The sequence below is a fragment of the Anser anser genome (genome assembly GCF_964211835.1).
Source record: "Anser anser genome assembly, chromosome: 6".
Lineage (NCBI taxonomy): Eukaryota > Metazoa > Chordata > Aves > Anseriformes > Anatidae > Anser > Anser anser.
Window position 1 is genome coordinate 25,632,782 of NC_139726.1, and position 14,839 is coordinate 25,647,620.

Here is a 14,839-nt window from a genome sequence, read left to right on the forward strand (position 1 = left end):
AAAAGTGCTGGATTGTCTTCAATGGAGATGAGAAGCCTATTATTAGATTCCCAGCATCAAACAATTCTGTGACTTAAGACAGGCTGTGTATATAGGCAGACTGTTTTTTCCCACTCTTGGTGTTTCATTCTTGGTGCGGGAGAATCCATGATTCTCACTTCTCTGTGTGCATTCCCTAACACAACCCTTGGTTTCAGTGCTGAGTGTGAACTTTTATATATGGGACGTACCACGGTACCTTCACCCTGATATCCCTTTGTCATTGCTACCTAAATACTAGAATTTTACTGCTGCCACTTCTGTTCTTCTGGTAATAAAGAGTTTATTGTCAAATCAAGAAACTGTGTGAATGGTTTGCCTTTTTATTTTCCCTTTCTCAAAACCATCTCCTTTTGGTGCCATACTTCAGTATGCTTCTAACCTATCTGATACTATGGTTTCCTTGTCCTCTTTCACTGTTTCTCCTGCACATGAAAATCATTTTGAATTATTCTACCATAATGCGTAATGGATATGGACTTAGACTCTTAGCCTGACTTCCTGAGAAGACAGTAGACCAGTCTCCAGTATGTTCACCCATTTGCTGGTTTGAATCTTTCCTAGGTTCAGGAGTCTTTGCAAGGCATGGGAAGCAGTGCTGACAGCTGTGACAGTGAGACAACCGTGACATCACATAGTGAGGAACAGAAGACACCAATAGCCAAGGAACTGCCCTGTTTCAATAAGTTTGAGGAGGAGGAAGAAGATGAAGAGGAAGAAGAGGAGGATGATGAAGATGAAGAGGATGATATCTCTCAAGTAGAGAAAGGAAAGGTAGAGGCACATTCTGAAAACAGAAGGAGAGATGATAAAAAAATCCATGACTATGAAACTGAACAAAATGGAGGCGAAAGCAAGTCATCTTATGTGTCGAAGACAGTTGCAGGAGAGGTCAGCTCTAAAGAGGAACATGTTTCCAGTGAGCAAAAAGAACTGGAGCTGCTGGAGGAAGGCAGTGATGAAAGTGATGTTGACAAAGACAATGTATTTGAGTTTCCTCAGTATCAAACGCACCATATCCTCAAGTCACTGGAGTCTCTGGAAGGTGGCAGCTCCTCCCCATCTTCTGTGGACAGGGTTCATGTTGCTTTGCAAAGAGCCCAGATGAGGATCATCAGCACATCTGATTCCAGGGCTGGACGCGCTTTCCTTAAGTCAAAAGATCTCCTGAGGAAGCAGAGAAAATGGTTTGCTGAATCGGGCTATCCTCTAAGGCGGTCTCAGTCTCTCCCAACTGCATTACTGAATCCAGTGAAAGTGGTGTCCTCTGTGAACGTCCAGTTAGCTCCCGGAAAAGAGACTCTGTGTGGTCCTCCTTCTTTCACCTACAAGTACACACGTATGGAGGAAGATGAAAAACTGACGTCCGGGGATGACAAACAGGAGGGTAAGGCAGCTGCCAGCCAGCCTGTGTGCAAATCTACGCTGTTCATTGCACCTTCGTCCTCCAAAAAAGAAGTTCCCCAGGCTGGGCCCCGCAGGCTGTCTGAAGAGCCCAGTCCCACCAGGGGACAGAGCTGCCCACTGCACACGCCAGCACACATGTCCCACTCAACATGCTCCCTCCACTCCCTTCCCACTGAGTGGCAGGACAGACCACTCTGTGAGCACATGAGGACACTGAGCACCCACAGTGTCCCGAGCATCTCTGGTTCTTCCTTCAGCTCCTTGCTTTCCCCCTTCGGCTGTCCCTTCTCTCCAAGGCACTCTGGATATCCTCATCGACCTCATGCTATCAACCCGCCCTCCACCGTGGAGATGCAACTGCGCCGAGTCCTACATGACATCCGAAACTCCCTGCAGAACCTCTCACAGGTAAGAGGAAGAAAAAATTTCCCCGGGCAAAGGGGCTTCTTAGTATATCTTTATAAAACCAAAACATTAGTCTGAATATTCTTTTGTGTAGTGTGGGAGATCAGGAAAAAAAGGACATCTTGTGCAAGTTTGGTTTGCTGCTTCTTTCAGGAACTTCTGTTTAACATGTCAAATGATCCTGTCTCCAGTGCTCCACTATTTTTGCATTGATCTTTTTCTTGTTGCAGTTGATTCTTGGGTGGGGGAGAGGAGCAATGTACGCTTCATCAGCTATTAGTTTAAGTTGATAGTCATTAGCTTTAGATTTGAAAATACATATTGCCTTTAACGATACTTTAATCTGTCTCTTTTCTGTGAATGATTTTTTTTTCATTGCAAGTCCAATGGCTTCATTAATAATGTCAGTGATGATTGTTTGTTCCATGCATATGTCTGTGCTGTTTCTTGCCAGCCTTCTGGATGTTCAACTCTGGGTGTTCATCTAGTCAACATGAAGTCATTGGCCTTTTATAAAGAATCAGTATTGTCACAACGTGTGAAATTTTGGCCATCTCACCTGAGATGAGAGAAGAAGTGCTTTAAAATGAAGCACATTTTTTTTACTGGTTTCTGTGACACCTTCTGCTCTTCCCTCCTGATTACCAACTGTCCCCTCTCCACCACCTCTGTACTGCTATTCTCTGAGTTCATGATCCAACTTAGTCTGCAAGCTGCTGCAGGTGGCTATATAGGCAGAGCACTTGCAGACCCTGCTTGTTGATATATGAATACATGAAGAATATGCAGTGGTAGAGCTTCAGTGACTTCTGTGGGTTTTATCTAATTACAAACATCTACTTCTCTGCTCCCTACTGGAGGTGGTGGGCTGTGGTGTTCGTTTTTACATCCCTTTTCTTCTGTTTATTTTGCCACTTGTCAAAAACCTGAGGCTAGTCCAGCCTGACTTTGGTTATATCAGCTGCCCCTGCTTCATGGAGTGAGCTTTGGTATTGTGACACAGCACTGCAGTGGAAAGCTGCAGGCAAAGGGGTTTTAAGTCAGCCGTTGCTCAAGGCGTGCCTGAGAGCGAGCATTTGCAGAATTTGACCTTCTTTGTAAAATTCCCTTGTGTGAATGAACTGCAGCCTTGCTATGTGTCAGGGTACAGTGTTACTACTTACACCATGCTAACTAAAGCTGCTGGAGAAGAAACCTCTGTATTACACCCAGAATTCATGTTCACGCTGATTATAATAATAATAATAATAATAATAATAATAATAATAATAATAAACAACAACAACAACATCAACATCAACAAAAACAACATCAGTTTCAGAGGGGATAATAACAGCTCCTAGCCCACTCATCCTGCTTCCAGAGTAATTTGTCTAGACTAGTTCCATTTTGGAGAGTTTGGTCCTTCTCACTACAGAGATTTTTATGAAAAGCTATTGTTCCAATACATAGTTTCCTTGTGCTGCTTTTCTCTGCAGACAAGACTGAGTTTGGCACACAGCATACTCGTCTACTATAGAAAATGTTGAGGTGTTTCAAATATATGCTTCTCTTATTAGGAAGGAAAAAAGAGGAGTAGATAAATTCCCAACAGAACAGGGAACAGAGAAAACTGGGAGAGGAAAAACAAAACATCCATCCCCTTGATGTGATCATGTTTGAGCAAAGCTCCTCTAGGTAAATTGACATGCTTCAAATTTTCCATGGCGTGTCAATAGTCCTTTGAATTCTTTCAAAATTATATTGGACAAGCTGTCTTTTTCTTGTTTGAAAAGGTAAGTGTTTTTGCTGTTTCCACTGTTCTTTGCTGTGCCATGTCTCTACATGTAACAGCCCCTGAATTTTAACTGGTTGCTGCAGATGTTGAAGCAACATGCAAATAGAAATTCTTCAACAATTTTGTTTTCATGAGAGATCATTGGCAAGCAGGGATCTTTGAATGTAGGCAATATGGTGAGATTATAAAACAACAAGAACAAAATCAGCGCGCACACGCACACACACACACAGAACTGAGGAAAATCCCACAACAAACGTGACTGTGATCACAATTTGAAAATGAGACACTTTAATTTACTCAATTCTCTTTTCTGTGTTGTTCTCTTTGTCTTTAGCTAAGACAATTGCAACTACTGAGTTTTCACTAATCTGCATTAGGCATTTTCTGGACCCATGTCTGGTGCAGAAAACTTAGCTTTTATCCCTACTTATTTTGTCAGACAGGATTAATTTTTTATTCTTTTTTTCAACTTCAACACGTTTGCATTACAGAGCTTTGGTGCACATGCTTCAGTTAGGAGCCGGTGCTTCCATTTTGTAAAATTTCCTTTTCCTGTTACAATATTTACTTTGGTGGTGGAAATTACAGTGCCAGAAGGACTGTGTTTTAACATTGACTGCTTTTGGAGAATCTGACCATTTGAGAAGATGAGTTCATAAATGGGATTGTTGACATTCCTCTTTCAAATTGTTCATTTCTTCCCTAGTCCCCAGTGATGAGGGGTCAGGATCCTTCAGCTGCCACCGGTTACACTACTCAGAGATCATCTATTCTACCTCTCTATGAAGTAAGTGCCCCTGTTCACACAATGATACTTAGTCAAAATAAAATAAAAAGAAACATCCTATAAGTGCCACAGACTGTGCTATGCATGGTCTTTGCTCTAAAGTGATAACATGACTCTATCCTAAATGTCAAAAAAGAATTAGTCTAAATACATGGAAGTAATTTCATGTGTTTGTATGGTACAACTGAAAATGTTTTCTTGAATTATAGCTAGCTCATAACATGCAATATCTGTAGTATTCTGAAGTTGTTGAGCTTCTGCTTGACTCAAAGAGCACACCTAGTCAAATGCGGTTATAGGGCCCAGACTTATTTAATTATTTTTTTCACCTTTTCTTTATTTTCTTTCCTCTTTATTTATTTATTTTAGAATACTTTCCAGGAGCTACAAGTTGTAAGGCGAAATCTAAATTTATTTAGAACCCAAATGATGGATTTGGAATTGGCTATGTTACGTCAACAGACAACAGTTTATCAGCACATGACAGAAGAGGAAAGGTAAAATGATTTTGTTTTTAAAAGAGAGAAAGCACTTTGGCACTTCAAGAAATGAGCTGCTGCCTGTGAAATCAGAGAAAAAAAAATCTTACTAGTTTCAATATGAACAGGGTTTGAGATGAATTGTGGCCAAAATAGTTGTTTACTCTCATCTGTATATGTCTTCATTCTAGAGGGTCTTTTTTCTGTTTTTTTCTAATCCTTATTTCTCATTAATCGATGATTTTTTTTCCCCTTTCTGGAAAGTGATTTTACAGCTGTGGATTTTAAGGACTTTATCATAGGATATTGGACAGGAAAAATCTTAAAGATTTTTAGTTTAGATTTCTCCCCCCCAATCTGTATAAATGTAAGTAAAAAATAAAAATTGTAGCATTCAGATGCTACAATTCCAACTCACAGTAGCCACTCAACAAGTCACAGATGGCATTCATTATTCTGGCTCCGTGTGTTTGGTCACCATGAGTTGCAGGAACCGCTGATGTGGAACAATTTTTGAAATTGCTGATTTATTTACTTTATTTGAATTAACTCTTCACTAACTCACTTTAAATATATTTTAAATCAGTTGGCCTACTTTGACAGTGGTGTCTGGGCCAAAATGCAGTTGCTACAATAAAGCTAAAAACTGTGATACTCCCTGTTGTCTAGTTTTCTGCATGGAGTGATATATTTTCCCCAAGCTCCCTTTCTATAAGTGTAGCAAGACCTTAGTTCCTTCTCAGGCTTTCAGCTAATTTTCAGTGAAAGAGGCGTTTTCTGTGTTCCACCTTGAAATCCGTTGCATGGAGTCCGATTGCAATGTGAAGCTGAGTGCAGTGAATGCCACTGTTCTTTTTGTAATGGATTTTGTATAGATATGAAGCTGATCAGCTGCAGAGCTTGAGAAAGTCTGTCCGCATGGAGCTTCAGGAGTTAGAGATGCAGTTAGAGGAACGTCTACTTGCTTTAGAAGACCAGCTGAGAAGTCTGCACATGTCTTCCCCTTACAGACCTCAAACACACGTAGTGAGTATTACTTTTTCAACAGCATTGTATGTTTTCTCAGTGTAACGTGCATCAGTTTAATGTTAATAAACCATTACTGTTAAAACTTTTACAAAGGGATGACATCTGGGGAATCTGATGACAATGTGTCTATTATCAGGGGTCATTTTATTGTTTTCAGGCAGCATCTTAGGGAAAAGATGTGGAATCAGAGGGTCTTTCTTGCTATTAATGCATGTCAAGACATTTTTGGGGTTTTCAGTGCTTTCTTCTTTTTCTTCTTCATGACCCTGGGATTTCTGAGTTTTGGTAGGTAGTGCTCATGTCTGAAATCCTTGTGGGGTGATTATGATCTTTCTGGAATTTCCCTGCACTGATTTCCTTGCTTGTGAAAAGAGGGTAGAGAGACAAGGCACTGTGTTTCTCTCCCAAGAAACAGCATATGGTTCCCTCCAGCTCTACATGGAGCAAAAAACAGGAAAATCCAGTTGTCATCTTCAGGTTTCTTTTTCCACTTCTTTTTGTAGCTCGTTCAGATGAAGACTCCCTGCCAAACACAGGGAGAAGCTCTGCTTGCACAGACACTCTCCCAGAAGCTCAAGAGCAGTGGGAGAAAGGATACTGGTGTCTGGTGGTGTGGATATATCTTTCTCTTCTTTTTCACTCAGCAGAAGACTGTTCCTCTATTTCCTGCTGCAACTCTATCATCAGCCAAACAAAAGAAGCACAGACAGAAAGTATTATATGTTCTTCCTGGGTTTCATTCCTCTTTCTTAGCCAATCCCCTTCTACAGAAGAAGCACTGGCCACATCTTCCGCTTTAGTATTTTGTCATGGGAAAAAAATTGAAACCCAAGAACAGGAAAATATGGTATTACTGTGATCCCAAGCCAAGCTTGCATTCTTTGAAACATATAAATATCTTTTCTTTTTTGTAAATCCTTTTATAGAAGAGGGCTAGCTTTAAAAATGACTGAAATAAACTTTCTCCAACCAGCTCTGCTTCCTGGTTCCAAGTTTGTGCTTTTACCAAAAGTTGTCTGAGACACAGTGTGTTTATGTATTAGATTCTGGCAGCTCTAAAAAAAAATCCCCAATGCATTAACTTAACTTAATTTTTCAGGGTATGTATGGTAGCAGAAGTGCTGACAATCTATCGTGCCCTTCTCCACTGAATGTCATTGAACCAGTAAGTAGCATACTGTATGTTTGGCTAAGAAAAATAAATAAATAAATAACAGGAAGGAATATCTTAAAAAAAAAAAAAAAAAGATCACAGGAGATTCATTTGACACACAGTCCTGGAAATAGTTTACTCACTTGAGTAGTTCTGTTGAAAATAGTTGCATTTTCCCCTAAGCAAAGTTGACCATAGGTATAAGCAGCTATGAAGTCTTGTTTATTTTTAAGAGGAATATGCAGAAGTGAGATGTTGTTGCATTTATTGACTGATGATGGTGAATTTTCCAGGGAAAATTATTTCTTATTTTTCTACGAAGATTATGCTAGGAGTCCAGAATAAGCTCCTGAACCACTGAAGTGGTAGTAGTTCAAAGACTGCAGGGGAAAAAAAAAAAGAAAAAAAAAACTTGAATTGTTTTAGCAAAGAAAAATAAAATCAAGCCTTTACGTGTGCCTCTGTCGATGGCTCTGGCAGGGTGCATCTGTATTGCAAAAGTCAGTGGTTTGGGGAACTGCCACAATTCTTATTTTTGTTGGCTTTCAAGAGAGCCCATTCCTTTTTATGGTCTTCTTTGTTACAGTCATAAAGGCAAAGCATATATTTATTTTATAGCCGTATTTTTTACATGGAGGGAATGAGTAAGTGATTGAATAAATAACAAGAAAGCATGGCTGTGTCTGTATTTGACTTTTTTATATGCTTATTCAGGCCTGTTTCTTTTCTGAATCCTTAGGTCTCGGAACTTATGCGAGAGCAGTCATTTCTGAAGTCTGAACTGGGTTTGGGACTGGGAGATCTTGGACTGGAAACTCTACCAGCAGAGGGTACAGAGTCCGTATTCTCCCATGGAAACTCTGATTCCTCCTCAGTGTGCTCCACTGCAAGTAGAAAAGCTGGTGTTGGATCCTCTGAGCTAACGGGAAAGTCTAAGAGTCAAGGCAAGAAGTTGTACCGAGCCTCTGTTGCCTTAACACCGGCACCCCCAGTGAGAGCAGGCACTGGACAGCAGGTGGAAAGCTCTGAGGAGCTTGCAGACTCCAAGCTGGAGGTGGAGCAGAAACTCGAAAAAGTCCCTCGAATGCCTTCAGTTGATGAAATCCACAAAAGCGTGGAGCAGGAAGAGCTGCAGCAAGTTATACGAGAGGTGAGGAGAGAGGGGTTGAGATCTAAGATGTTCAAACAGTGTTTACGGAAAATTAAAGCCAAACTACATGTAACTCTTTTCCACCAAGGTTTTTTATTCCCTCTCAAGCCAAGGCTCCTTACTATTACTGCCCTATTCCTAAAGACTCACAGTGTGTCACGAGATGTCCAAGCCACTTTTTTTTTTCTCAAGCAAAGCAGTGGATGTTTTTTCAGTGACAGTGGTTAGCACACAAATTAATAGCTAGTTGCTACTATAAGTCTAGGTGAGAAAGAATTTACCATCTCTACTTCTTGGTTATGCAGCAGTATTTCAGATTCGCAAATGAAAATTTCTCTGTCATGTTTGCTTGCTAAAATGCCAGTTTGGATTTCATTTGATTGATGAAACACTGTGTCTAAAACAACTCTGTAGTAAATGTTAAAATGTTAAAAATACTTGCCTGGTCCCTCTACCCCAAACCACTAACAACTTGTAGAGTGTAAGTAAAGCAAGCTGAAGTCAGATGAGAAGTTATTTCAGACACCAAGACTGATGTTGAACCAATGCTGTTGGACCAGTTTCATTGGCAGTCAATGAAACTGGAGGGTGCTTGGGTATTTCTCCTGTGGGCCAGGTTAAAAAACAGAACTAAAATTACATGCTTGCTTTGTCAGTGACATGACAAAAAGCTTTATGGCAAGTAGTATAAATGGGAAAAGAAACTTTTTTTTTTCAAAAGCAGTGCCTATGAGAAAGTGGTGCTCTTTCTGCTGTGAGTACAGAAATGGGAGTTGAGAACTTACAGGTTTTATTCCCTCTCTTTCACTGGAGAGGGACCGCCTGGCCTTTAGCTAGGGGTCATTGGACCCTTAGCCTTTAGCACATCCTTTGAAGCTTTGGTGTGGTGCTGCCATAATCCACTGTAAAGGCCAGCAGAGGTGCCGTGCTCAGGAATATACAACAGGCCAGGTTGTAATGCTGAGGTACCACCCAGGTCTGCTTGCTTTCAGGCAGCGAATAACTGGGATCAGCTTTGTCTTTAAAACAGATGGGAGGCAGGCTTATCCTGCAATAAAACAGGAGCTGTGATTCCCGAGGGATCTTTTTTTACCACTCCTTCAGCCCCTTTCTTCCAGTGCAGAAAAAGGCAGAAAGTACTGGACTATAAGGTATCCTTTTACTCATTGTGCGACCACAAGACTGCTGTGTCTGTGCGAGTGGAGATGTTCTCTTGGCTGACTCACTGTGGGCTTTGCTATGTGTAGGCACTTAACACTGGCACAGTGAGATCTGTGAAGTAGAAGAGTATTACTGAGGGGCGTTCTGATTGAAGATAATAGCTGGAAGTATAAGAAGATATTTACTTTGCTTAGCTTTGGGTGACTCCATATATAACCAGAGCTGAGACTGCCAAGAATGATGCTTAGCCACAAGCATTAACAGTCAGAAAACTGCTGGTGTTAAAATAGGATACAGTTTGGCAGTGAGGTGAGGTGGATGCCAGCTTTCAACAAGTAACCTCATAATGCTGAATAATACCTTGCCCCATCGGTAGCCCCATTAGAGTCAGCGGGATGAGTTATTGACAGAGGCATTATCCTGGGGAAGGAAGGGTACTGCAGTCAGCTTGTGGTGGTGTACTACTGGACCTATAACCTCACCATTATTGTGGTCAGCATTTGGAACTGAACACCTTCTGGCCATCACTGACACTTACAGTGGAGCTTGTGATGCTACAGTTTTAAACTTCTACTTTGAATGCAAATGAATGAACAAGGTAGGGTGGCAAGCATTTATGTTTTAAATGTCTTCCCGGCGCACTGCCTCCCTCCTGCTGCCATCTTCTTTTGCTAGAGTTGGAAGAAGTCTTGGGAAAGGCCTTGTTTTAGGAGATGTCATAAAATACTCCTAAAGTTCCCAATTTCTCTCTTCCTGGTCCATTTGCTTTCTTTTCATCCATTTTTAAAGAGATTCCTTGCCTAACGTTCAGAGAATATTTGCAAATGTGCTTATCATGCCTTGCACTTTGCTGCTGATTCTGAGCTGAAGCCAAAATGTTTCTTTTGTGTTGTGTCCAGCAGTTCTATAGAAACCTGTGTTTCACAGGTCATGGTGGGATGCTGCTAAAGGAGAAAAAGAGAGGAAGGAAAGAGCTGTAATTCAAATGTATTGTAAGAACAACAGAGACAATAAAGGGAGCTGGAGTCAGAGTACAGAATTATTTCAGTTAATATTTTCTCTGAGGCTATCCTATGTGAAGGTTCCTTTTTAACTTTATTAATTGATAACAAAAAAATAAAATGTGGACTCTTTGCATAGAGATTGTTCTTTGAGTTGTGTGGCACTAGGGACTTAGTAATGCTAAAAGCATCTGTGCTGAACTGAGAGACTAGTATTCAGATATGAGTAGTCAGCAAATAGCTGAGCTTGACTCACTTTGTAAATGTCTGAGCACACAGAGAGATTGTCCGTCAGTTTGACTGTGTTGGCAGCCTGTTTTGGACCATCTCTGATTCAGAACATGAGAAGTTTTGCATTGGTTCATAGCACATGGTAGTTTTTGCAGAGCCAGAATGTACTATTAAATATTAGTCAGGAAAATCTCTTGTATTTCATTAGAGCTAAAACATAGCACAAACCGAAATGTGTCTTCCTTAAGTAGCCGTATTGTTAGCAAAAGAATTCCATTTTTGTTGTCAAAAGAAAGAAGTCTATTAGTATGCATTCTTGATATAGGCACTCACAAATGTTAAACCATTGCTTATTCCTCCCATTCTCTGTAGCTGCATGACCTCGTGTTGGGGAAAGAGAAGTCAGGCAGTGTTGCAGAATTTGCCTGGGTGGGTTGTAATGTATGTGAGCTTTGACCTGCAACTATGTGCTGGCATTAAAAAAAAACAACCCCTTGGTGTTAACTTTTAGCATTAATGGACTAACTCCCACAGAAAAGCATTTAACAATGCGAAATGTTAAATGCCGAACAGTGGCCCCCTTGTTTGTTGAAAATACAGCCTGATCTCCACCAGAGTATCACATGAGGTACTTACTACTTGACATGTAGGTCACAGTGTGGCTAAGAGTATACCCAGGCCATCTCACTCTGCTCTTCTGCAGTTCAGAAGATGGGATAGTACGAAAAGCTTTCTGTTTAAGAATAACGTGTTTTTTTGTTGTTTTTGTTTGTTTGTTTGTTTGTTTTTGCTAACAGTCCTCCATCATAAATGACATTTTAAAGTTGTCCTTTAAAAAAAAAATGTACAATTTTCCAGTCAACAGGTTTGAGGAGGTTGTGATAGATTTTTAAGGATAGATAGATGGTTGGGTAGAGAATCTTCAGTTTTCCATTTCCACTTAAAGCCATGTTAGCTCAGCATTGACCAAAATTTTAATGTCTGTTGGTTGTTCGTCATTCCCTTGGGCAGACCATTTAGTTCCTCATTTTACAAGCATGCAAACTCATCAGTGCTGCCATGAAGAAGTGGCACAAGAAGAAAACTGACTAGAAGTAATCCTTTTAATTCTAGAAAACATACCTCAGATCAGGAATAAGAGGACAGTGAAAAGCCTTATGTCTGTTTTCCATCAAGAGCTGCAGAAGGCCTACCTCCAGAATTGCTACTGAGGCACATTTCACTATCAAGGAGTTCATTATATAGCAGCAACATAAGATTGTGGTAATGGCAATTCTTTCACAGGGAGAAAGATTACTGGTTTACTGTAGTAAAACTATCTATGAATGTGGAACTGTGTTATTAAAGCAATATTGAATATTAGTGTTGTATTAATGTAGTATAAGTATCATAACTGAGTGGGTTCTCTCCTCTTTCCAATGTTCAATTTTTCATTCAGCTGCTAAAAGTATGGGTGGAGTGCTCATTGACTGCCTTCTGTCCTTCCTACAGAGGAAGCCTTGGCATAGTGCTGTGCGCTGTGCAGAGTAAATGGAAGGTGCACCTTGCCCTAAATTGCTTGTGATGAAAAAGACAAATAGTAGCAAATGTCATGACAGACACATGGGACTGAGTCAGCGCAGGAATTGATACCACACTCACCATGCAGGAATGACCTTGGTGGGTCTCAAAAGGAGCGAGGAAGCAGCGGCAGTGAAAAGCAGCAGCAGAGGGTGGCCTTGTTGTGTTCTGAGCAGAAAGGTGAGAGGCAGAAGGCTCAAGTGAATTACCAAGGTCGAGTGAGAAGTTGTTGGAAGAGCTGAGAACAGAGCAGGAGCTGCTTTCCTCCCAGTCTCTGCCTCATCACAAGACTGTCATAGTAGACCATTTACTTGCTAATTTGGGAAGCTTTTATTAGCTTACTTTGTAAAGTGATGTTTATTACTGTCTATCCTGAGAGGAGGGTACAGAGTGCCTGCTTTGTAGTGTCCTCAGAGACCCAGCCCTTGTGATGCTGAGAATAACAGTGGAGAGAGGTGAGCAGAGCTCTGCTACAGCAGGGACCTGCTGGATAGCCAGGCTGCTGCGTGGCGAGGGCTGTCACAAAACTCGCGCTTCCTGCTGCATCTGTCAAGTCTGCATGGTGTCTTTCCATCTGCCAGAGTTTCTAAATCCAGGAGGCACTTACTGAATTGACAGTGGTCCTAAAGCTTTGTACATATGCGTGTGTGCATCAGCATAGATATTCACAGGACTTTTGGCAGTCAGTAAAATGGGTCCTGTTGAGCACTGGCTTTTCTTTTGTCCATTAAACAGCAAGCAATACAGCTGAAAACCTGTTTCTAAGTAATATTGTAGTCTGTGAATTTCTGCTTGATGCAAAGTAGTAATGAAACAAGGAACTTTGCCACTAATGGTTTAGGGATTGAATTGCTTGCCAATGAGGACAAGGGATAAATAACCCGTTGCGAATTCTGCTGCCACCCTTCTGACGTTGTTGCTTAATCCTTTTGACGCACCAGGAAAAGGGGAGACTTACAAGAATAATTGCAAGATGTTCACAGGGATGAAAAGAGGGCTATGCAAACATGGCAAGGCCTTTAGGAAGGCTAAATCTGAGTAAATATTAATCCCGTGGTATTGGTGGGGCATCAGAACACGAAGAGATTTTTTATTGGAGAAACCAGGGTAAGAAATAAAGGCTTTTTTTCTGGCATTTAGTCTCACATTCATTACGGCTACTTGGGCACTTGAAAGCTATTTCTGAAATGATGGTGAAAGGTATTTTCTTTAGCCTACTGAATGGTATTTTCTTTAGTCTAGGATCAATTTTTCATGCCAGGAAATTATTTGTCCCTTATTGTAAGTAAAAGAAAACAACACTGCTTAGCTGGGCTAATCAGTGCTAACATGACTGACCATGGTTGCCATGCTCTGTTTCTCACCTGCCTACATTCTTCCACCGTCATTGTCCTCACCTGTCCCTATAACCACATCTCACTTGTTACTGGTTCCTGAAGTGAAGACTGTCCAAAAATGAATTGGTGCCCAAGATTTCTTTTACTTGTGAACAGCCCGTATTATTTTTCTCTGTTGTGTCCTCTTTCTCCTTTCCAGCACAATACGCTATCATAGAACTTGTTTTTAACTTATTTTCTCTTTCTTTTCTTTTACTGTAGCTGCCAATGCTCTGTTCCTTCTTTGTTCTGGCCTCACTCACAGTTAGGTGCCTACTAGTTATAATTCCTGTTTTTAACTATAAACTATGTTTCCTATAATTAAACTTAATGGATAAATGTTTTGTCACAATAGTGAAAAACAGTCTTTGCTGGCACAGATAATATCCTGTTGGTCAACAGATGATGTGAGGAACTGTTGAAGTTCTCTGTTTTTCTTTGCTGCTGAGAGTATGATTAGGATTAGCCTCCTCTTGATTTATATGAAGACAGCAGCTCATCTTCATAGACTTGGACCTTTTCTGCTGCATAATGCATCTGTGAGGTAGATAGATCTTCAAGATATAACTAATGTTAAAAAAAAAGTGCATTTGGGGTGCTTTTGATATGTATATCCTGAAATGCTATTTTCAGAATTTTGCATAGTTGAAATATATTTATTCTTACCATAAAACCAGCAGTCCTGAGTAGAAAATGCAGATATACTTACCATCTGGAAAAATAAAACTACTTTGCTTTGCATTTATATGATTTGTAAGAACTTTAAAATTACTTATAGTTATTTTTTCCAAGGGAAACCCTCTTATATTTATCTATTTGCATTCTTTAAAAGTTGATTTTTTTGGTGTTGTATGCTTTCATATGCTAATAATGTCAAACATGTCTGCAATATCACTTAGTTTTATTCATTGGTTGTATAACTTACTGACCTTAAAAATTCCTCTAATCTCTTTCAGATCAAGGAATCTATTGTTGGTGAAATAAGGCGAGAAATAGTAAGTGGATTGTTAGCAGCCGTATCACCCCAAAACAGATCTGCAACTGCAAAACAAGATGCACAGCCATGAAATGGGTACTACAGGTAATCTTTGTCAATCTGCCAGAATCATTCAGTAGTTCACTGAAGGTATTTTGTTATCATGTGAAGTATCATCGTTAACTTAAATCTTGCTTGTTTCCCCCCTGAAATACAAGTGATCAGAACTGAAGTTCATTAAACACAGAGGTTATTGATATCCTGGACAGCTTTAGAAAATCAGTTGTTTTATAGTTTGGCCCATC

The 14,839-nt window shown here is 40.3% G+C and overlaps 1 protein-coding gene across 2 annotated transcripts in view; it reads left to right on the plus strand.

The window, feature by feature from the left end:
• The window catches only part of ITPRID2 (ITPR interacting domain containing 2), a 45,117-nt gene that overhangs the window by 28,802 nt on the left and 1,476 nt on the right, over positions 1 to 14,839 (plus strand). For both annotated transcript variants that reach the window (XM_083842788.1, XM_083842787.1), the window contains exons 12-18: positions 604 to 1,854; positions 4,338 to 4,418; positions 4,788 to 4,915; positions 5,773 to 5,923; positions 7,026 to 7,091; positions 7,819 to 8,229; positions 14,515 to 14,639. In XM_083842788.1, the coding sequence (XP_083698914.1) occupies positions 604 to 1,854; positions 4,338 to 4,418; positions 4,788 to 4,915; positions 5,773 to 5,923; positions 7,026 to 7,091; positions 7,819 to 8,229; positions 14,515 to 14,625 (2,199 nt within the window). In that variant the 3' untranslated portion in view covers positions 14,626 to 14,639. The remainder of the gene's footprint in view (positions 1 to 603; positions 1,855 to 4,337; positions 4,419 to 4,787; positions 4,916 to 5,772; positions 5,924 to 7,025; positions 7,092 to 7,818; positions 8,230 to 14,514; positions 14,640 to 14,839) is intronic.